At 40.9% G+C, this 23,863-nt stretch overlaps 2 protein-coding genes across 5 annotated transcripts in view; one reads left to right on the forward strand and one right to left on the reverse strand.

Moving 5' to 3' along the window:
• Positions 1–11: 11 nt before the first annotated feature.
• Positions 12–13,906, forward strand: LOC128845324 (alpha-aspartyl dipeptidase-like). The gene is made up of 8 exons (XM_054043863.1): positions 12–212; positions 1,713–1,801; positions 2,626–2,700; positions 5,153–5,232; positions 9,684–9,857; positions 11,653–11,712; positions 13,011–13,093; positions 13,725–13,906. Exons 1-8 carry the CDS (start codon positions 112–114, stop codon positions 13,801–13,803), a joined length of 741 nt encoding a protein of 246 aa, XP_053899838.1. The 5' UTR covers positions 12–111; the 3' UTR covers positions 13,804–13,906.
• A 2,719-nt stretch (positions 13,907–16,625) lies between these two features.
• The window catches only part of NBEAL1 (neurobeachin like 1), a 152,694-nt gene continuing 145,456 nt past the window's right edge, over positions 16,626–23,863 (reverse strand). For all 4 annotated transcript variants that reach the window (XM_054043889.1, XM_054043888.1, XM_054043887.1 and 1 more), the window contains one exon: positions 16,626–22,482. In XM_054043889.1, the coding sequence (XP_053899864.1) occupies positions 22,381–22,482 (102 nt within the window). In that variant the 3' untranslated portion in view covers positions 16,626–22,380. The remainder of the gene's footprint in view (positions 22,483–23,863) is intronic.

The following is a 23,863-nucleotide window of genomic DNA, read 5'->3' on the forward strand; positions in this document are numbered from 1 at the left end:
ACTCGGCGGCGCTGAGAGCCGCAGAGCTCCGAGGGGCGGGGCCGAGGTCAGGGGCGGGGCCGCGCGCTGGCTTCCGCCCTGCTCAGCGGCGCTTCCCACCCGCCTGCGCTGATGGGGCCCCCCCGGCGGCTGCTGCTGGTGTCCAACTCCACCCTGCGCGGCGCAGGGTACCTGGGTCACTGCGAGCAGCAAGTCAGGAGCTTCTTCGGGCAGTAAGTGCCAGCGCCCCGCGACCCCGCCCGGGGAGGCTGCTAGGGTGACCGGACAGCAAGTGTGAAAAATCAGGACGGGGGTGGGGGGTAATAGGAGCCTATATAAGAAAAAGACCCCAAAATCAGGACTGTTCCTATAAAATCGGGACATCTGGTCACCCCCTAGGTGGCAGTTCTGCTCTCCTGACTCGTTGTGCCAGGGCACTGCCCGGACAAGCCTTCAGCCAGACTCCGCTGCCCCACTGGGCTAGCGCCTGTGGCGTGTGCAGAGCCAGGGAGCAGCTTGTGCCCCCAAGTGCTGTCCTCGTCTTTGGGCGCGGCGCCTGCTGATGCCCACCAAGAGCTGGAGGGAGGCGCGTGTGCTGGCCTGGGCCAGCGGCCCAAGTGGAGAGTCTGTGCCTACTCTGTAGTGCTTCCCTTCCGCGAGACCCCCGGGCAGGGCTTCCAGTGCTGCCTCCTCTTTAGCACTGTGCCCAGACAACCAGCAGCACCTTCCAGTTGTACACCAACGCTGGCGCTTTTCAAAGCTGCCGCTGGTGCTTGGGTGCCCAGTTCCTGATCATTTAAATGGGAATGGGGTTGCCCAGATCCCTTGGGTAGTTTTAGGGTGTAAACTCATGGCAGCCGCTTATCTCTGTCTGCTAAGCACTGACGAGGTGTGCTGTCCCGTGCACTTCATAATGGTGTAGCTCAGTCTTGGCTGCTCTACCGAAGAGAACATAGTAGTTACATTTTAAGCAGACTTATCAAACAATGTGCTGTAGAGTGTGTGTGAGAGAGTATGGGGCGGGGAGGCTAGTGCACTAGGTGTAAGGGCTGCCTGGACCATGAGGCATAGCGGGATTCCTGGTATAGACAATGGTGTTGCATTGGGACTGGGGCCCTTCTAGGGACATATGTAGAATGGGACAAGAGACTGGTATGCTGAGAAACAATGCTGCATTGTTTAGTTTTCAGCGAAATTCGTAGGGCTGAACACAGGCCGATAAAATGGGAGTGTCACACAGCAGGCATAAGTTAGTCATAGCCTGAACTTTATTCATTTTAAAAAGATCGTTCGTAGTCATTATCAGCATTGTCACTGAAGGTTTGGTGACGTTCAAGTCTTTGGAAATCAGATGTTGTGGATGGAAAAGTAGGAAAAGCAAACAGTTTCTTTTTTAAAATAAAAGGAAGGAAGAGGAAGGCTACTTTATCTTAGGCCTTCTTAAAACCTCTTCTTGGTTGTATCAGGAAAAGCAGCCCTTCCCTTTCACCCCGTTAGCATGCAACTTTATGTCCACTCAGCAATACGAAGCTTTCATCACCACTTGTGATCTCTGCATTTAACTCCAACTTGTTAGGTCACAAGGAAAGTTTAAATGGGGGTAGTGGAGAGAGAGAGAAACCAAGTAGGTTAAACTTTGGATCTGCTGTTACAACTAGTTACGCCCATATAACAAAGCTGATGAAGCCCAAACTGTTTGCCCAAGTTGTGATCATGTTATCTGTCTTTCCTAGGAAGGTGAAGAGAGTTTTGTTTATTCCCTACGCTCTTCATGATCGAGATGCCTATGCCAAGACCGCAAGAGAGAAGTTTGAAAGTTTAGGTAAGACAGCATCCTGCTTATGGACCTGGAGTTTCTGTAGGGGGAAATCAACATGGTGACTTATTAAAATATTTTGCATGAACTTTAGTTCTGTGGGTTTTTTCTGGTGAATAGACATGCTAGTTTTTTCAAGTGGCCAGTATCAAGGAATAGAGGCTGTTGCATGACTTCTATATCTGTCTAACTGGTGTACAAGATCTAGTTAAACAATTCTGCCCTTCAAAAATAAAACAAAATCCCCCCTCAACAGATAACAGCAGATGTTATCTTTGAACTGTCGACAATGACACCTAACAGGCCACTTTCCTGTGTGGCTCCAGATAACCGAAACCTCAACAATGTAATATGAATAGTTCATTTATTCATTCCAGTGTGTGTGTTTGTCTGAATAGTGCAAATTATTCCTTGCCTTGCATTTTGCACTGTATTGGCCAATCCTGTGTCTGTTAGGGCTCTCTAGTAATTTCCACATTCTCCCTCATCCTGCTTAGCATGAATAGTTTTGCCTATTCATCTTTAAACTTTGCCAGCTTCCTTTTAATCTCTTTTTCCAGTTCACCCATAAATCTAATTAACACCACCATTGCTATAATAATCCTGTGGTGCACATACCTCTTAACCTTTTGCCACCCTGAAATTGACCTTCTCCTATCTTCTGTCTCCTAGCCAGCTTGTACTATATGACAGTACTTGCATCTCAACCTCTGGCTGCTATGTTTCCTTAGTAGCTTCTTGTAAGGGGTTTTGGAAAATAGGTGCGACTTATCTCATATCTTTATTTAAATAGAAATGGCAAAGGTAGATAAACAAATGTTTTCTTATAGGATATGGGTTAGACAGTATTCATGAATCTTCAGATCCTGTAGCAGCTGTAAGGAAATCTGAAGCAATATTTATTGGTAAGTGTTAGTTTTTGGACCTTTTCCCCCCTTAAGTATAACATGGAAAAATTAGTGCAGTCTCACACAACACTTATATAGGAGAAACGGGACTGAAGGACTTGATTCTGTCCAAGAGGGCTGGTCATTAAAAACAACTCAGATAAGAAAACATTTCTAGTTCACAGTGGCAATTAGGAGTTCCCTTTCTAGTTAAGATTAGGAGTGTATATTGGGGTGGGGGCTACATGTTAAGACCTGATCTTGCAGAGACTTAAACATTTCACTGTTTATACTGTTGTGTATCATATTGCATCTGAACAATGAAAACTGACATCTGTTTCAGGGTCTCATGCACTAGTGGAATGCTGAAATGTTGGGAATACAAAAATTCTATAAGGGTTTGATGTCTGTCTCAAGCTCTCTCAATTTTAAAGAGAATCAATTATATTAAGAAACCCCTATAATTTAGGTCTAAACTCTGATTGGCCCTCCTAACAACATACTACACTGTCATGGCTTGGATTTGACATCTAAACTAAAAATACACTTGAGGCAAAAGCAGAACAAAAAAGGTTAGTAACAGAACCTTGGGCGGAGGGATAGCTCAGTGGTTTGAGCATTGGCCTGCTAAACCTAGGGTTGTGAGCTCAATCCTTGAGGGGGCCACTTAGGGATCTGGGGCAAAAATCAGTACTTGGTCACTGCTAGTGAAGGCAGGGGGCTGGACTCAATGACCTTTCTGGGTCCCTTCCAGTTGTAGGAGATAGGATATCTCCATTAATCAATATTGATTTAAAAAAAAACAAGAGAATACAGGCTGTTTCCCCATTTGATGGAGGCAGAAATAATAATGTGACTTGAATTCTTCTGGCGTTCAGGTATTGTATCTGTCTACACCAACCCTTGCTGAGCATAACTTTAGACTGTAGTCCATAAGACTAGCTTGTCTTTATTATATTCTCTGCCTTGCCTTTATTATATTCAGCACTAATACAGCGAACTGACAGGCTTGTATCCTTTAAGACATTGGCTTCAACAGTTAGCTGAGGCTTGAGGCCTATGAACTTTGGCACAGATAAACGGCCCGAGAGTAACCCCTAAATTTTTGGGAACTGGAAAGAGTGTAAGGAGAATTTTGTCAATATTGACATCAGCCACCCACAGAAACATGAGCTAAACCCCATCTTTTGGAAAGTTTTGGAAAGAACATCCAACCACAAGAGTGCCATGGCAACGAATTGACACATATGATAATAAATTGAAATGGTTAATATACTAACTTTTATATAAGAAGGACACCTCAACATTTGTAGGGATGAGGAAATACAAATAAGGAAGAGTGGAGAAACCCCTACTGAATATACATTAGACACAATGGTGTCAGTGTAACCTATTGTAAAAGTTACCTCCCAGCCTGTGGGCTACATCTCTCTCCCACTGCCCCGGGGATGTACCAGAATGATGGGCACTGGTGATGAGGAGGAAGATAACGGCTAACATTTCAGGTTGTTCTGCAAGGGATGTAGCAAGCATGGATACTCAGATGTACTTTCTGTATTATCTCTATCTACCTTACTGAGTTGGAGGGTTTGACTGTGCTAAATGTATTAATAAACTATTTGTAAATATAGAAGAGTTCCCAACCATATAATAATCTGAATAATACTGGGACTGAGCTTGGGACAAGAACCTGTCTATCCTCAAAGTGATAACTGAGGATTCTTAATATAATTAATCAATATAATGAATACGTAATCTATGGATCAGGCTACAAGACCTAGTTTTCAATTTATTTGTAAACGCTTCCGAAAATGTTCTTGCTCTCCATAAGTGCACAAGGTGTAGTCAAAGCATGAACCTTGACTAAGAGGGTCTAGTCTGTTTCTTGTACAGACATTAATAAACTTCTTCTAATGATGACAGTCCAGAGGAGTAAGTGCAGTTGCTGCATTGGAATCAATTTGCCAGTAGGGAATCTAGTTGTAGTCACAGCACTGAGCCCGCTAAATTCACCAAGCGTTAATAAAGACACTTCTCAGAGTGTCAAGTTCCTACCAGTTAGATCCGATTCTTGCCGCCTTCTCTAAATTCTGTGTCAGCGTAGGAAGGAATTATCATCTGTAGTTTGAATAAACAGAAGATTGAGTTTTGGATTCATCCATTCTTTCTCAGACATCAAATCTTCCTAAAAACTGGAATGAGATCACATTGCTATAGTATAGTGGAGACTAATAATTTAAAAACTTTACTCGTGCGTATTAGACTGGTATCTTCAATTACATTTGCTGGGGTAAATGTGACAGAGATTCTCTAGGGCATAAACTGATCCTCATCTGAGGTCAGTATTCCTTTGAAGCAGCTGGCTTTACCTACTGCTGCAGGCAGGATACCAACTAGATGGCCCATTGGGGTCTTCTAATCTGTCAATTCTTAGTCTGAAATAAGGCAAAGCTACACTGTTTTCCTGCAGGTGGTGGAAACACATTTCGGCTCTTGAAAGCTCTTTATGACAACAGTCTGCTCCAGGAGATCAGGAAAAGAGTTCTTGAGGTAACCTAAATGATTCACAAACTAAATTACAAAGGGCATGGATGGATATTGTTCAGCTTGTATTCCTTAGTGTTTGGAGAAGCTTTTTTAATTGCTTATATATGGTTGCTACACTTTAGAATACTATGATTCAACCCTTGAGGCTTTATGCAGGAATTACTGGGTGAAATGTTATGTCCTGTGTTATACAAGCAGCCAGACTAATGATCATAATGATCCCTTGTGGCCTTACATTTTATTGATGTCCATATCTTCAACTGTTGAATTGCAACATCTGTCATTAAATATTTTCTGACCCCTCTGTAATCTCCTGCAACTATGAAAATGTAAATAGATAAAAATTGAAAAATACTCAAAACCCATAATTTTGTGCAACTGAACATTTAAATTGAAAATGCTTAAAATTGATATCTATAGAAATGATTAAAAATAAAAACTGACTTCTGCCAAGCCCACATATAGTGTAGAGTAGGTGCCAGCTGCATGTACTTTAGATTCAAGCCAGTGCCCCAGAAGTGAAACTCTGTATCTTAGTACCAATCCCCCAAGTCCTCCAGCTCCCTTAGCTATGCTTGGGTGCATGGACTCAGGCGTCTCAGCAGCAGAAGAACATCAAGGAACCCTTCTCCCATGAAGTAACATAAGTGTTTCATCTCTGACTTCAGATTAGTCTTTGTAATGCAAGATTTCTCAAACACTGCCTGGATGGGTTGACCAGGCCCAGGAAGACCAACTGACTAAAAGGACTGGCTGCATGAAGACAAGCCCTGAGTAGAAGGGCTGGGTCCGGCTGACAACCATGGTTTTGAGTTTATGGTATTCCTTTATTTTTGGATTTTAATACCCCATAAGAGGTGGGACTCAAGGGTGCCTTAGCGAGAGGGCCAAAGCGCCATGGCCCTAGCCCCTGTGAAAGGCAGCAGCCGGCTGTCAGAGACCCTGCAACAGGGTGAGTAGTGCCTCTTTGGGCCACAAGGAGATACCACTGAGGCAGGCCCTGTTGTACCCAACTAGTTACTCATATTAGACGGATGCAGTATGTGAGTATGCAGCAAGTTGCCAGAACCTACGCGGGAAAATTGAAAAAATTGGGATTGTTTAGTCTGGAGAAGAGAAGACTGAGGGGGGACATGATAACAGTTTTCAAGTACATAAAAGGTTGTTACAAGGAGACAGGTGAAAAATTGTTCTCTTTAACCTCTGAGGATAGGAAAAGAAGCAACAAGCTTAACTTGCAGCAAGGGTGGTTTAGGTTGGACATTAGGAAAAACTTCACGTCAGGGTGGTTAAGCACTGGAAAAAAATCGCCTAGGGAGGTTGTAGAATCTCCATCACTGGAAATTTTTTAAGAGCAGGTTAGACAAACACCTGTCAGGGATGGTTTAGATCAGGAGTGGCCAAACTTACTGACCCTCTGAGCCACATACAGTCTTCAGAAGTTCGAGAGCCGCAAGACACGCAGAATCTCCCTCACAGGCCGGCACCTGCCGGGCTGTGTGACTTCTGCCCTGACACCCTCTGCGGGGCTAAAGCCCTTAGACCCTCCCATCCCTGCAAGGCAGAAGTACCTAGTCCCACCACCCCGCTGAAGGGCAGAAGCCCCAAGCTTCCCTCCCCCCCCCCCGCCAAGTCTGGTAGGTGGAGAATGGGTGTGTGTGTGGGGGGGGGGGAGGGCTCCATGAGCTGCACTCTAACTGCAAGAGCTGCATGCGGCTCATGAGCCATAGTTTGGCCACACCTGGTTTAGATAATACTTAGTCCTGCCTTGAGTGCAGGGGACTGGACTAGAAGACCTCTTGAGGTCCCTTCCAGTCTTAAGATTCTACCCATGTACGTAGCCCATGCTGAGATGTCACTAAACTGGAATATCGGGAGTGTTGGCCATAATTGACAAGAGTATTTCTGAGCCTCATGGGGCTGGTGCATATGTCTTTGGTGGTTCTCCATTCTGGTTTGAGAGTCATAAGGACAACTCAGAAAGATGAATCATGGGTTGAAAAGGACAGTTGGCAATGTGCCTACGTTCTGCATTTTGTCTACTTTCATTTTGCTTTATGCTACGCACAGGGGATGCCACAAGAAGGCAGTAGAAATGTCTCCCTTACATCCACTTGTTTGCAACCTGGGACGCTAATCTTGGATTAGGTTTAAGCGGGTGCTGATTGAAATGGCCGGAGTGGCTGCCACACTGCATAAGTTTAGCTAAGCCCAGTCTTCACAGTATGACGGTGGGACAGCAATGCAGACTGTCAAACGTGGTGGTGGAGAGGCACAGTTAGAAATTGGAAGGTGGACTGCAACACCTTGCTACCCTTGATGTTCAGCCAATCTAGATATTGTGATGCATATGGAAGATGATGAGGAGTTAGCTTGGCAGTGTCAACACTAACCTCCTTCAGCTGGCTCTACAAATTGCACAACAGTGTATGGCACATACCATTGCAGAAGATTTTATCCTTAGGTGTAATAAAAGTTACAAAAAGTAAGGCCTGAAGGAGCTACCAAATTGAAAAGAGGGCTTTTATCAAAAGAGCTCTTATCAAATACCGCTGACTTGGTCCATATTAATGATGTGGCTGAGAGTAATTGAGCAACTGCTTTCAACCCAGCAAAAATAGCTACCTAGCAAATCACTTGGATCGGTCAATTGATCTGATGCTGCACATTTTCTAGTACATTTGAGGTACACTTAACATCTCTACTGAAGACATGCAGGAAGAAGCTACAGATTTCCACACTATGTGGGGTGGTTTACTGCAGTCCACACAGATGGAGCCTAGGTGATGGCAGATATGAGCTATGGTATTATGTTGATCCAAATAGCCTCATCAGAATGCTTCCTACACCAAGCTCTTGCTGTTAAGAAAATTCCTGACACCCCACACCAGGTCCTTGTTAGAACAAGGAGCTGTTTTAAAAGGTCTAACGTTCTCCGTGCCTTGCATTGGTCTGGTGGCATAAGCTCCCTTGAACTATTCCTTTTTACCTTCAGAGCTACTTCACTTCAGCGTGAAGTTGGTAGCTTGACTCTTCCCTGAATTATTGGCACCCTCCCCTTGTACTTTTGGTAACCCATCTTGGGTGGCACACTTAGCCCACATTAGCTAACATCTCTGGGCACAAATGAACTCAATTCTTTCCTTCCCGGGTGGAATACAGATATTCTGTCCATGCAGAGCAGTAGTATTGATAAGAAAACTTGGACATTGCTCTTCCCAAATGTGAAGAGGAGGGTGGCGTTGTTCCCTCTTCTCTTGGAGTCTGGAGGAACTGAGGAGCCAGCACAAACTCAAAATTGGCATTCGGGGGAATGTGAGACCCAGCTGCTGGCCTGTCTTCTTGATGACACTTTCAAAGGGAAGGGATGAATCAACACCCCAAACTAGATGCTGTTGATGTGACAAAGCTGACTGGAACTGTAAGAAACCGAAAGATGTGGCCTTTTGAAAAGAGCTTTTTACTGCTATCTAGGCAGGAACTCAGCACTCTGACTATCAAAAGGAGAACCAGGCTTTAGCTGTGAAAATCTTGACGTTCTCAGCAATTTTGTACACCTATTTCTGTGAATCAAAGGCCAGATTTGTAAAGGTATTTAGGTGCCTAACTCCCATTTGAAATCAGTCTGATTGGGAGCTTATATACTTTCAAAGATATGGTCCTAAGTAAAGTAGTGATTTAAAAACCAATACACAGTAACCACGTGTCTCTCCATTCAAACCAGCATGAAACATTTTTCCAGCAGAGCCCTTCAATAATGAACGTATCTCAAATTCTGTACTTGCATTATAACAATATTAACTTCAGATGGTATGGTTAGGATTGCAGCACTCAGCTCACAGGAGTTTAGATGATGCATCTCCACGGACTTCACTGGAACTTTGCAGATTTACACCACCAGAGGATCTGGCCCTTACCTGTGTTTAGGGTTAGAAGTCTTAGGGCAAAATGGTCTTAGCCTCCAAAAGCACCAGCGGCACCAAAAGTTTAGGCTATTTTGAACAGGATGAAAATGAATTCATAAAAATATAACAGGCAGACACTTGCAGTGCTGCCAACAGAAACAACCCCGAGACATGCTTGGTAAATAACCCTGAAACAACATAAGCATAATGTTGTCTAAAAGAAAATGCATGTTTTCTCACCAGTGAGTATTGTCAGAACATGTGCACTATCATTTCCCTACAGAGTTTGACACGTTAAGGCACAGGATTGAGTTTATCTGGATTCAGTTTCAGCTCTGCCTCAGAGTATGTAATTTTGAGGCCGTTACTTCACCTCAACTTCCCCCGTCTAGCATTAAAGATATTATAGTTGGGGAGTTTGACTTCACCAATTTTTTTACATCCCTTCTCTCCGACAGTTTCAAAAGGCATCAGTCTCATCTCTGGCATCAAGAACTAAGTTTCTTGCAGCAATAACCTTTCCTATTACAGTGCTGCTTTATCTTCCAGGATGGAATTCCATACATGGGGTCCAGTGCAGGAACTAACGTAGCTACTATCAGCATCAACACAACCAATGACATGCCAATCGTGTACCCACCTTCTCTGCAGGCCCTTGGATTGGTTCCTTTTAACATCAACCCCCACTACTTAGATCCAGATGTTAACAGCACTCACATGGGTGTAAGTAAAGTACCTCTCCACCAGCTGCAGAGCTAGTACACTAAAGTCTGAGTACAATATGCATATGCTGTGACTGGTAAAGTTTGCTGCTGTCTAGCAGCTGCCTGCTGGAGTTGTTTGAAATGTAAATGAAGCAAAGGAACCTTTGTTACTGCTAGCCTCCTCTTGGAAGGTTTTCCTTGGGAATGGGAAGGTTACTTGGCAACAGTGTTACTGAGGTGGAACAAATTTTGATGGCTAACTCAGGCCTTTTGATGACTAATACAGTTAATATTACTGCTGGCATGTACTGCTTAGGTGGGCAAGGGAAAATACTAAAGGGCAAACTTAAAAAAAAAAAACTTGAATAACGATATCTGCAGCATTAGGAAAACTTTCACCAGAGCCTGTCTAACTTGCTGGTCCACTGTGACATTCCATCTAGAAATGTCTTGAGGCTTTATACACATCTACAAGAGTTTGCTTTTGAGACTTTCAGGTCACGGTGGAGCGAAAGTCATCTAAGAACCCCTGGTTTATGGAACCTGTAAGGGATATGGAAATTACTACACCCACCCCAAGGCACTTTATCTGAGAACTTAAGGTTTATTGCTGAAGTGAGCACAGATTGTAAATGGAATTCAGAGGGGAAAATATTACATCAAATATAGAGTCCATATACATAGACTAAGGTGCAGAGCTGTGAATTTAGGTCTACTCAGTAAGAAGCTAGGATAATTTAAATTGTAATAGCTGAACAAACCACCTATAATTTGCAACTAGTTAACTCCTAAGAGCACAATTCCAGGGAATTTTGCTCCTATGATACAAAGTACTTCAGCCTTTTATTTACAAGGATGGTATCTGTCCGTACACAGGCAGTTTCTTGGAGACAATAAAAGATACTCTCCATCTCAGAACCATGGAGAAATGGAGGACCCAGACCCAAACTTTTTAAATGTAGGTCTGTTTTAAGATATGGATGTACAGGTACACTTAAATCAGTTTTGCAGGGAGAAAAAAACTGTCTGCTGCTCTAGAGGCAAGCTAACAGTATTTCTTACTGCTCAATTTTCTGCAGAACTTCTAGGGGCAAAGCTGTGTGGGATATAAATGCTTGTCTCTGCCCTTTGTGTTCCTCTGACCTTTTCATAAAGCCTTCTGGCTTTCTTCTTTCCCTTTGTGTCCTATCCCTTCTTTGTGCTTGCTTATTTCTGTTACTCGGCTCACCAACAACTCCAAGGGAACGTGGACATGGTAGAGTTCTCTGCCAAGGAAACCTGATTAGGGCTTTAAATGTCATTTCTATTAAGGAGAAATATGTAACTAAGTTCATGGTGGAATCCTTGTCCCCTTTCTCTGGAGACTCCTATCTCCTTCATTCAGAAATTACTTACAGAACTACCTCCAGAAGTATGAGGGACAGAGCAATATTTAATCAAATAGTTCCTTAACCTTAAAATAAATTGAAGTGGAACCTTTCTGGGTTTCCAAATTTAGATTTGCAAACAAAAAAAAAACATTTTAACAAAAGGTTAGTATTTGAGATACAGGGTGAACTCCTGGCCCCAGTGAAGTCAGTGGGAATCTTGCCATTGACTTCAGTATGGCCAATATTACACCCATAAGCTTCAAGCAAATGAAGTTTTTCAGTTGGGAATGATACTTGCCTACCTCGTAGGAGCATTAGGAAACATCATCAAGTTAACATTTCTTGAAGTGCTTTGTGATATTTAGCTAGAAGGTTCTAATTTCTAAGTACTCCTATAGCAGAAATTACTTAAACCTAGACTCACACTAGATCCTGCTATTCCAGGAGACTCGTGCGGAGAGGATACTTCAGTATCATGAGGAACCAAACACCCCTCCAGTTCTGGTGAGTAATACATCCCACTCAAACTCTCATCTCCAGAACTCAAGTCATATGAATGCACCCTCTCCAATCAGGTATTGAATTTTAGATGTCTTAATCTTTCCCATAGTATTGTAAGGCTTTTCTGTCCATCTTCTACCATGGAGACGTTTCACTGCTAGCTTCAACCTTGTTCAAGTTGCTCTAATCTGCATCCTGTATATTCAAGGCCTGTTGTTCTATGCAAGAAAGACCCTGTATGCAGCACCTCCATCTGCCTCTGGCTGCAGAGAGTAGAGCAGTGGTGCCCAAACTCTACCTGTCACACTCCTCTTACCAGTAATGGAATCTGTCCATGCCCCCCTCCATTACAGCACAGTTGGCTCAGCAGAGGAGCTTAGGCTGATGGCAGAACCGGGGGAAGAGGCAGAATAGGGGACGGAGTGGAGCTGAGGCCAGAGCTGGGGGCAAAGCATCTTTATCACTAAACACTTGTCATGACAACACACTGCTGTGTAGGAGGTCAGCATTCAGAGGTTTTCCATCCTAGCTAGCATGCCCAATCCCTGCTGTCTGAGAAATACCTAGTTGTGGTTTCTAACAGACTTCATTGGTTGCTGTATGGCAATCTTGACAAACTAGACTTTGAGAATGATGGTAGTTAAAGCTAATGAAGGATCCCAAGGAACCATTTTATTTCCCCTTCACGTGTTTTAAAGACACAGTGAACTGATTGTAGAAAGTGAAATCATCCTCGCAACACTAGCTGTGATTTACCTACTTTGTCCTAGTGCCATCATCTTTGAAATGTCATCCTTATTAGGCACAGGTGATGGAGTCAGCATATAGGCAGTAATTGCTGTCTGTGCCCAAATAATGCATTTTGGGGATTGCCCATCTGAGACCGTACTCTTCACTGTGAGAACTACTAGTTAAAATAAACACCAGGTTGCCAGAGATGAGTCAAATGCTTTAAGCGAGCTAAAATAAAATAACCCTTAAGGTAACTTGTGGTTAGATGCTCAACCAGAGATACTTTTTGTATTATCGCTATCTACCTTACTGAGTTAATGTTTGTGACTGTGCTAAATTTATTAATAATACTTGTAAATACAGAAGAGTTCCTATAGTGTAAGTGTTGCAACTGTGCACATCGAGATTCCCAACAATATAATAATTTGAATATTACTGGGTCTTGGGACAAGAACCTGTCAATCCTCAAAGTGATAAATTCACGGTTAAATTAAGAATTTCCAGTTAACTCGGATCTCTCGTTTTGGAGCTCAAGTGACAGCTTAGGGTTTTATTTCTTGTCAATTCAGGGTTTGCGCGAAGGAGCAATGTTACTAGTGGAAGGAGACAAAGCCACCCTGCAAGGAGTAACTGGAGCAAGGCTGTTTTTGAGGTATTCAATTCTGTTTAGCTTTTAATCAAAGTTTGTGTTTTTCTTCAACAGCAGAAAGGATGATTGTAACTGCACCCTTGTGGGGTGTTGCACCCATTCACACTTACTGGGCTACCGCGTGCCCTTTCAAAAATGAGTTGCAGCTGTGTGTACTGGTATATGAGCCTTACTAGTTCAGGGCCTGATCCCATAGGGTACATCTCCAGTTCAGCTCAAGCTGGGGTGCTAAAAATAGCAGTGTGCCCATTCCAGCTCGGGCAGGTTGAGAGTGCAAGCTGTAATGTTCACATTGCTACTTCTAGCACGCTAGCTTGTGGTGGCCTTCCCCAGGCTGGGAGACTCCCTCCCAGCTACACTGTAGACATAGCAGTCGTCACTTATTGGATGGTAATGGGTGTCAGACTGAGTCCTAAAAGCCTAAACCTGTAGTTCTTAGTCACATGAGGAAAAACTATGGATTGGAGTAATGGTGAAGGACTAGGCCATAAGGTTCAATACCTAATAGCAGGTAGCCCAAGAGTTCCACATAGCTTCCAGGACCCAGATCTGATAGTAAAAGGAAGCAAAATAGACTGTTCACCTTTGTACTTTGACTGCCAAGTTTACAGCATGGTTCTTGTCTTCGTTCCAGAGGTGAGAAACCAACTGAACACGAGCCTGGAACAGATTTCAGTTTCCTCCTGACCGATAGTAACTCCCAGAAGCCCTGACCTTTCCTGCAGTGAAACACCAGATCCTAAAGGAAGATAGTGAAAAGAGGAGCTCCCAGGTCTGGAAAAACTACATTTTGTAAATAAAGCAGGATTTAAAGAACCCATTACTCACTATTTTTATTTCTGTAGGAACTGACTAATCTCAAACATTTCCTTGCAGCACTAGGGAAGAATACCCTCCTGAGGCTAGTTTATACAGGTTGAATCTCTCTAGTCCGGCACCCTCAGGACCTGATCGGTGCCGAACCAGAGAATTTGCCAACCCACAGGAGGTCAATGCAGAGTGCCAGCAGGTCTCCATGGGCATGGGAAGTAGGGGTGTGCTCAGCCGGCCGCTCCAATGCTGGCCGCAGGTCCCAGCTGCTGGCCCCAGGTCCTCCCCCTCCCTCCCAGAGCTTGAACGCCACGAATCAGCTGTTCTTGGTGCTTTGCAAGCACTGGGGGGGAGGAGGAGTTGGTAAGTGTGGGGCGCCGGCGTGCAAGAGGAAGGGGCAGAGGGGGGAGCTTGGCACCTGTGGATGCTCCGCACCCACTGATTTTTCCCTGTGGGTGCTCCAGCTGTGGAGCACCCACGGAGTCAGCGCCTATGCCGGACCACGGAAGTTGATGGACCAGGGAGTGCCGGATTAGAGAGGTCCAACCTGTAGTATGGATTTAGTAGTTTGTGTAGTGGGGGCATGAGAGAAAGCAGCTCCCTCTTCTCCACTTAGCTGGTGAAATAAGGATTTGCCATGCAAGGGAATCTGAAGATTTTATGTATTAGAGGGGTAGCTGTGTTAGTCTGAATCTGTAAAAAGCAACAGAGGGTCCTGTGGCACCTTTAAGACTAACAGAAGTATTGGGAGCATAAGCTTTCATGGGTAAGAACCTCACTTGCATCTGAAGAAGTGAGGTTCTTACCCACGAAAGCTTATGCTCCCAATACTTCTGTTAGTCTTAAAGGTGCCACAGGACCCTCTGTTGCTTTTTGAAGATTTTATGGTTCTCCAGCCTTTCCTGACAGCACCTTACCTGGAAGCAGAAAGACTCCCCTATTTACTTGCTTGCTGAAGGGAGATCTATTCCTTCCCCACTAAAGGCAACGAGAATACTTCCCCCAAAAAACGTTTCTTGATGTTAGCAGATTAGGAGGCCAGGTCACATCGGTTCATGCTGCCTAGCCTAGGTTCCTCCCCCCCACACTTGTTATTCCCCCTCCAGAGCCTATTATTTATTACCTGTCTTAATAAAACGTGCAACAGACTAGTAGTAGTTCCTGTCTTAAACACACCAACCTCTTGGTATAGTTATAAATACTGGACCACACCATGAAAAAAGCACAAAGAAATCACACATCTGATTATTATTTATTTTCTCCAGCCCCAGCTGTTATATACAAAGCTAATTTAATAATCATTATGTACAAAATAAGTGTGCATTTAAAAATTTAGATTACAAATTTGCAAATACTAGAAAAAGTGCAAAATTTTAAAACATCTTCCATCATGCTGTACAGAAACAAATCCAACATTAGCCAATATACACACTTAAAATTATTAAAACTTAGCCATTGGAACATAATACATATTAAAATAAGACAAACAGTATATACGAAACCTTAAAAGCACCCAGAAGGGATGAAGGTATTGCACAGAAGACTAACAGCAAATTCATTACACTGCTAGAAGGCTATTAGTGTTGAATATATCTAGTTTCAACTAACTAAAATTTGACTTTATTTAAAGGCATTTTTGGCATTAAATCCATTTGTAATCATATAATTGCACAATCATAATTACTAGAATTAAGAGATGGTTAATTGTCACACTATAAATAAGGCTTAGTGTTCTGTTTCCACCAAAAGTTATAGTGATTTAAGCAAATGCTGAGGCACATCTCAGTGAGTCTCATTTTCCACTCTAAAAACTCCTTAAGAAAACTTTGTTTTAAGTAGCAGCACTATCTCCAAGAAATTGATCAGAGAGGGTGGCTCTTTACAGACAGCTTGGCCCTGACCCTTCACTGAGCAATGCCTGGACTGCTCCTGCAGAGCTCATTACAGGAGCAGAACACAAGGCAAACTTTCACTACTTGAGTCCTTGCAATTACTTTCTTTAAGTTAGGATACCACGGAACACAGCTCTCATTTGTTAATGACCTAAAAAATACTCCTAGTTAGATGCACATGGGATTCCTGGTTTTAAGGGTTTGTTTCTAGGCAAATTATGGTCTCAGTTTAGGAATAAAAATTCATTATTGGTATTTGAAAATTTTCCTTGTTATATTAAAAATTGGCCTCTGCCACTCCCTCCCCAATGGCAAATTTTATTGGATATTTAATCTCACACTCTTGCTTGGGTGAGGTTATAGTTTAAAACTGGAAACCCTGTACCTATCCTCACCACATGGTTTGGAACTATGATTGGAACAGGAGACCCTCCCTTCCCAGCATTTTGGAAGGATGGCTAGAAATAGCGGACAGTAGATTAGATATGAGTTTGCAGTGTCAGAAAGAGCCAGTAGGATTTCTATACACTAGTAGCAAGGCCCCATAGACCATTCAGATCTGAGCACCAGAAATGTTTAAGAATCCAGATGGGAGCAACACATGAATAGAGCTAGAGGAACTGGGTTCTGCGGAAAGATTGAAATAACTATACATGCACAAGTATCAGAGGGGTAGCCGTGTTAGTCTGAATCTGTAAAAAGCAACAGAAGGTCCTGTGGCATCTTTGAGACTAACAGAAGTATTGGGAGCATAAGCTTTCGTGGGTAAGAACCTCACTTCTTGCATCTGAAGAAGTGAGGTTCTTACCCACGAAAGCTTATGCTCCCAATACTTCTGTTAGTCTCAAAGGTGCCACAGGACCCTCTGTTGCTTTATACATGCACAGTTTGGCAATTAAATATAGTATGTGAAAGACTTAGGTATCAAACAGAAAGAAAACATCCCCAGTGTTCCAAGGGGATACAGCTCAGTGTGGAAGATGAAATTGAACAAAGAAAAATCTAGATTAAATATCAGCACTAATTCCTCAAGCATCAGGTTTATTAGACTGTAGAACTATTTTCCAAGAGTAGAAATGGAAACCCTAGCACCGGACACATTTAAGCTACACCAAGCACTCTACATTTAGTGTAAGGAACAATTCTGGACTGTCACCTTGGGATGGACAAAATAGACCTTTTAGGTTATCTTGCTCTCGTGTACTCAGTCCCAAGGTCAGTGATGCTAAGGTGCTTAGGCTCCAACAGAAGGGGTCAACCCTATTGTACTATCTGTACAGCTCCTGCTACCTAGTTTGAATCGCAGTAGCCTGGCAGGGGACTGCAGACCTTTGGAAGAGTGGGCTAACAAGCGTTATTAGAAGAGGTGAGGAATATAGAGTGAAACTGGGTTCCTCAGAATGCATGGACTCACCCACTGAACTCCCCGCCTGTATTGCCTCAGATGTGGGCGTCCAGAGAGGCAATGTACAGATGGGTATTGGAAAACTCTACCACCAGAACAAGGAAGGAAGTTCACTTTGTAACACTGAATGCAACTCTTGAGATTCAGCAGAAGAAATGATTTTAAAACTACATCTATAAATCATTACAGTCTGTCATGGGAGCACTTGCTTAAGTATCTTCCTTGTATAATTATTTGTTACATAGCCACACATGACTGCACTTCTACAAAGAATGACAGACTCAATAAAATGGATTAAAAATAGCCCAGTTTGCACCATTACTGCATAGCAGTATCGTGAAGTGTAAATGATCTAAGAACAACCTCTTTTAAAAACTTCTTAACCCTCTTAATACTTAGCTTGTGTAGAACTAGGAACATTTCAGTGTATAGTTGGTACATTCTGTTAATCAAATCTGAGATTAAAGATTTGTTCAAGATTCCTGATTTGTAGAATTGAATCTGATGTTTACAGAACTATATGCCCAATCCTCTGAACATTAACAGATGTAGTGCTCACAAGTGCAAGTCACTCCTTTGCTGTCATAGTAGTAAGCTCAATGGGCTGGTTCAAGCAAGCATTCCCCTTCAGGACAACACTTGAGTGCTTTCCAGAATTAGGGCCTTCAGCTGGTTCACAGGATCAGGCCTACCAGTATATTTAATAAAGAGTCTTAGCATTTCCTCCAAATAAAAGATCAGATTTTTAATATAGCCCTTGAAAAGAAAAAAATGTAACCTAGTCTCAAACTCTCTACAGTACTGCAGGCCATACACAAACATACTTCTTCAACTAAGTAATCTACAAGATGAAATCTTTTTTTAGTGGATGATAGCTATATATGAACTCTCAAATAAGAACATTTAAAGATAATGGGTAGGATTTTCATCAGAGCCTAAGGGAGTTAGATGGCCAACACCCACTGAATTCCATTAAGACACAACCAGAGTAATAGGAGATCACTCACTGGCTATCCCTTTCTAGATTGTGGGATTTTATTTATTTTTTTAAATGGGGCGGAATATTATTGTTTTAATCCTCTGCATTGCAGGAGAACTCTGTTTTTAAGACATTAAAGAGGCTCCTTATCAAAACAATCAATTCAATAGGCTACTTAAAAGTCCATATGCCATTTAAATTTAAAAATGTATAATACTATTTGTAGTTAAAGCAGGTATTGAAGAAAAGCTTTGCTTAGATGAATATCTAGATTAATCAAAGATCTTACTGGGTGCTTTCTGAATTAAGACCCCGCCCTTCCACAAATATTTTAAATAAAAGGAAAAAGATGGTTTAAACAGGGTTTTTTTTGTGCGTGCTGGTGGTGGGAAGATAGGTGGATGATGGAAAAGATAAAGTTTCAAAGATTGCACAAGGTGAGTATGATACACAGAAAATAAATACGCTGATGCAATATTACCCACGTGTTTAGTTTTGTTTTACCTTAACTTGGACAATGAGTGTATAACTGGCATTTCCCAAATGAACACTTAGCATGATATTAGATAACATTCGCCACAGTACATAAAAATAAGACAACCAAAAAGAATTACCACCACTGAGGCTTGCAACATAAATCGATAACATTGATAATCTAACACAAATTTTATTGGAAACAAAATTATTCTAAGCACTTCCCCAGACTGTAAGTGAAAGTTACTGAATACTGCTAACTGGTGAATCCAGTTTATAAATTACTAGGCAGAGATGAGTCAATATTCAGCTTTTTTTTTTTTTTTAAATACATATGTTTACAGTGCTGACTTAGCTTTTCTTTTAAGTCCACCTCACAGGTAAGCAATATTTTTTATTTTCCATAGATATCACTGTGGCCTCCAATGGTTAAACAAAAGACAAGAACACCTACAAAAGGGACTTAAAAATTCTTAGTGTTATAAAGCAACTGTGTATTCAGACTAGCCTGATCTGAATTCATAGTCAGAACTGCGTCATGTCACAGCTTTACTTTCTAAAACAAAGTTAAATAAATAAATCATAGTGTAAAAAGACTAAAGAGAACTTGTATTTTGATAACTATTTTCACTCTACGAGAAGAGCAGAGGGGATGGTATCCAAGAGCACTATTAGCTTGAAGAGTCATCAAAAGTAAAAATTTAAATCTTAGAAGAAGTGCAGTGCACTAATTCAGTGTCCACTGCTCAGTGTGAACTGCAAACCAGCCACAATTCATACAACCACAAAAAAATTGTATAATTAATTCAAGAAAAAATGAAAGAAAATAAGTTAAACAAAAACAAGTGGAACACCAGGTAAATTCTTCCTTACTTATAGCTCTCACATACAAACCGCATCTTTTATTTACAGCTTCCTTTTACAGATTAAGCAAAGTATAGTGCTGCTTGCAGACAGACACTGTTGAGTAGTTGAGAAAACTGCTGCTGCTGGTGCATGAAAAGACGACAAATTGGAATTTAAGTAGCACCTTTCATTCTCAAGGGACCAGATGCTCAGCTATGGCCAATCTGCACAAAATGCAAGTAGTGTGTAAATGTGATTTAACACTCACCTTTGTACTCCCATGATCTTGTTGCTGGTTTGTGCAGGGTTGGTCCCTTAGCGCCAAGACAGAGCATTATGAGGGCAGCTCTAATTTATACCAGTAGCTAACATTCGTGAGGCTTAACTAATGCTTGTAAAGCACCAAAATCCTTGGATTAAAGTGTTATATATTCAGATTATCATTATTATAATACAAATGCCTGCATCTTTCCAATTTCTAAACCTACATTACATTTTATGGAGGTTGACCAGTTTCCCTGATTTTCTTACGTGGATACAAATGCTAAAATGTTCACCAGTTCAAAAATTAAAACTTTTGCATAAAATACCTAATACGAATAAAGATGCTTTCAAAAACTCACATGTGAGCTCTCTGCACAAATGACAACAGAAAAACTTGTGTTCTGGCCAAGCATTACACAGAACATTAACTTTCTAAATTTCTCCACTTTGATTCTGCTAGTCAAACAGTCTCATAGTTTTAAAAAAATCCAAATATACACATTTAAGATCTTAAATGTACAGTTATAAAACCATCACCACAGTATCCCCAAGCAAATTCATTTGAAAATTCAATATAATCCCACTTAACTATAATAAAATCACACATTCAAAACTGTGATTCTTCTAAACTTCTGTCTCAATAACTCTTCAAAATCTCTTACTTTTGAAATTACAATAGACAAACCTACTTCACATTCACATACACTTAATACTTCCAGAGTATCCTTGGTATTGTTATTGTATCAGTAACTAGTTAATATATTTTTTTTCATGTAGACTTTCTTCCCATGTCCATAACTCATTGCAAAGTGGGGAGGTGAAGGGGAGAGGGAGTGAGTGACAGAGAGAAATGGGGTTAAAAAACATACTGACAAGTGCCACAGAGAAATGTTTCCATTTTCACATAATTTTCAGATGATTTGATCTGTCACAGTGATTAGTTAGTATTATAGTTATACATAATCTCGTCTAATTTGTTCACTGATCAGATATAACTTAATGTTATAATTGATATAATTTGAAAGTAACGGTTAAAACAAGCAACACGATTCTTTTTAGATTAGTAAATAATAAGGTCATTACAAATATTCAGTGTATAAAAGCATGATATAGGGTCATTATTTTCTTTATGAAATTAAGATTGGGATGTTGGTTTAACAAAAAATGTGTCGTGGAAAGAGTGATTACTACTTCTTTAGACTATCAAGAAATATTGCACTAAAGTGAATGAAATTAGATTATACTGTATGGGGTGCCTTGGTAGTTCAACAACTCTCCAGTGCTAGGGAAATCAGGCAATATTTAGAAAAGATACAACACATCCTCACCTCCATAAGTAATAAAATAAGGAAGAAGAAGGGAGAGGTGTCTGAGAAATATTAACTAAATCAATTCTGTATCTGCATTGGTTACAGGGACATCTTGTTTTCAATTATTACCACTTCCACACAAGATGTAAGGGAACAATATTTTCCTCTATTTACATACAGTCATATTCCCACCTAAAAAAATTTTACTCTTTGCCCTGAAGATAAGGTTTTCCCAAGAGTACTTGAGCTTTTGAGTACTATTTTTGTTGTTTACAGTATATGCAGGGCTATGATGTCTTCCTCTCCCACATATGCATATAGTATCTGGATTTTTCTACTTACTTTTCCAGCAATATGAATATGGCTAAACCAGGTTACTTGTCTGACAAATACAGAGCCAAGAAACAAGGTATGGTAAATGTAAAATTATGATACAAAGTTTTTCAGGTGATCTTAATGTTGAAATTAGACATTTTGGTTTGCAGTAATTATGCTATTAATGAAGAACAACTCAATCTTGACAGACATGGAAATGTGATTCTCATTCCCTCTGTATTAATACGAGATCTTAAAACATGCAAGGGATTTCTAAATGTGCGTGTTGCCTTGCCAAACCACCTAAAGAATGTTCTGCAGCAAATATTCACCCTACCCAATTCCTACAAGGTTATAATTCATTGTTGTATGTCAGTTAAACAATTTCTGACAATCAAGTAGTGCCATTGAGGTGCTCCCTGCAGAACAGTCTAAAAGGGATTCTCTCAGGAGCCACGCAATAGAGGATTATTAATAATCATTTACAGTAGTACACAGCAAGCTGATTGGTCTGAAGAATATATTTGAAGTCATAACTCTCAACTGTCCCAATTTTATCAGTATATCTGCAATTGAAGGAATTTTAAGTTTATGATCCTGGAATTACAAAGATGTAAGATGAGAATGGGATATTTTCCTTGAATTTGAGTTAATCTCTTCCAAGCAAGAGAGGAACATCTAGCATTATTCACTTGTATCATTTGTGGTTTAATGCACTTGGAGGTCTTTTTTTGAAACTCAGTTCCAGCACATAATCTAGAAAGAGTTCTACTGCTACCAAATCAATGTGATTAGGAAAAAAGCAATAAAAGCAATTGTGGGCTAATTTGCATGTGTGCATATGTAAATTACTGTACCTCTACCATATGTTGGTCTTCAACTGACTGTCAAGGATAAGACCCTGAAACACTCATCAGAAAGTTGAGAGATATGTTTAGAGTGACCAAAAGACTAAACAAATTTCTGGAATCCATGAGAGAATTCAGGAGCAGCAATCACTTGGAATCTTGAGTGTTATATTCAGTCTCTCCCGATGAAATCTGGCTGAGCCGTTTGCTTGATCCCCACAGTTTTCGGGAAAGCTGACCTGAGCGCATCTGTTTAAAGTAATCCAGAGAAACAAAAGGAGGGGGAAGGGATAAGGTGGATAAATTAAAAAAGGAACTTCAGACGCTGATTCTGGAGAAGTGCAGACAACACAAGATACTGCACAAACACAAAATTATACCAACAGAAATTATTTCAGACAAACAAAAAAGGTAACATTTTGGGATGATTCTTCGATTGGCACAAAAGAACAAAAAGACAAATGTTGATCATTATCTTTTCCACTTTTGAACAGTTAAAGGGACACTGTCAGGCAAGATAGGTTTAATACTTTACCTACTTTAAAATTGTTCTTATTTTGTGGGGAGTGGGTTCTGGATTCTAAATTGCTATTTTGTTAAAAAGAAAAAATGATTGCCAAGTGGAAATGAACAAAATTAGTAGGAAGAACATTTTATTTTAAGAGGGAATTACTAGAAATGAAGAGTAAAAGATAATTAAAAAGACTACTTGACAATGTCCTGTAAGTGATGGACTATTGCAGGTCAGCGATGGCAAAATGGGAGAAAGAGATAGAGAAGAGTTCTCATGATGCCAAATTTCTAGACTTCCACTGATCCTGGGTGAAGTGTTCAGTGCAAGAATTATTAAACAAATGTAATCTACAGTGAATATTCCATAAGTAAAGACAAGTAATAAGCTGTTCACAGTGACAAGTAACCAAAGGCAATGTTAAATCATGGATTTAGTGAATTTGTATCATATCTGAATATCTGACAGTATTCTGTCAGAAACTGTTTTAATTAACTTCATAACTACCAGACCTGGGATTGACCAGTGGTGATCCTATTCTGGCAATAGACCAGAATATGAAATCCCTTATGGTTAAAGAAAATCATCCTTCAATGGCACAAAGTTCAGAAAAAGGTGTCTCATCATAAGTCTGGTACTTTGTAACTATATATTGAGCAGCTAAACAGAATCCAACAAGTCATCAGTGGTGTCAGCTCGAACAGGGAACGATCCTGCAGACTTCTGCAGTGTTCTAAGCAACTATATGGCTTTCTAAACCAGAACACAAATTCATTATACTCCATCTCTGATTATATTGTCAAAGCATAAAGGCAAAAGGTCAACCTTAGTCTCAACAGCACTTTACTATTATGTTTAATAAAATATTTAGAAAGAACCTCCTTTTGTTCTAAGGCTAAATATAGTATCACCACTGAAGCCCAACTCGTAACAGAGATTACCTTCTGTAGGAGGAATTTGAAAGTCCTTAATTTCTTATCTCCGTATTTTACTTGTCAAACAAAAAAGTTAATACCTTTTAAACACAATAAAATGATTTTTACAAATCAGAGGAAACAGGAAAATATGGGATAAATGTTGTCCCTACCATTATTGTTTTTTAATCTGTTTATACAGATA

This window comes from Malaclemys terrapin, chromosome 11, assembly GCF_027887155.1.
Source record: "Malaclemys terrapin pileata isolate rMalTer1 chromosome 11, rMalTer1.hap1, whole genome shotgun sequence".
Taxonomy (NCBI): domain Eukaryota; kingdom Metazoa; phylum Chordata; order Testudines; family Emydidae; genus Malaclemys; species Malaclemys terrapin.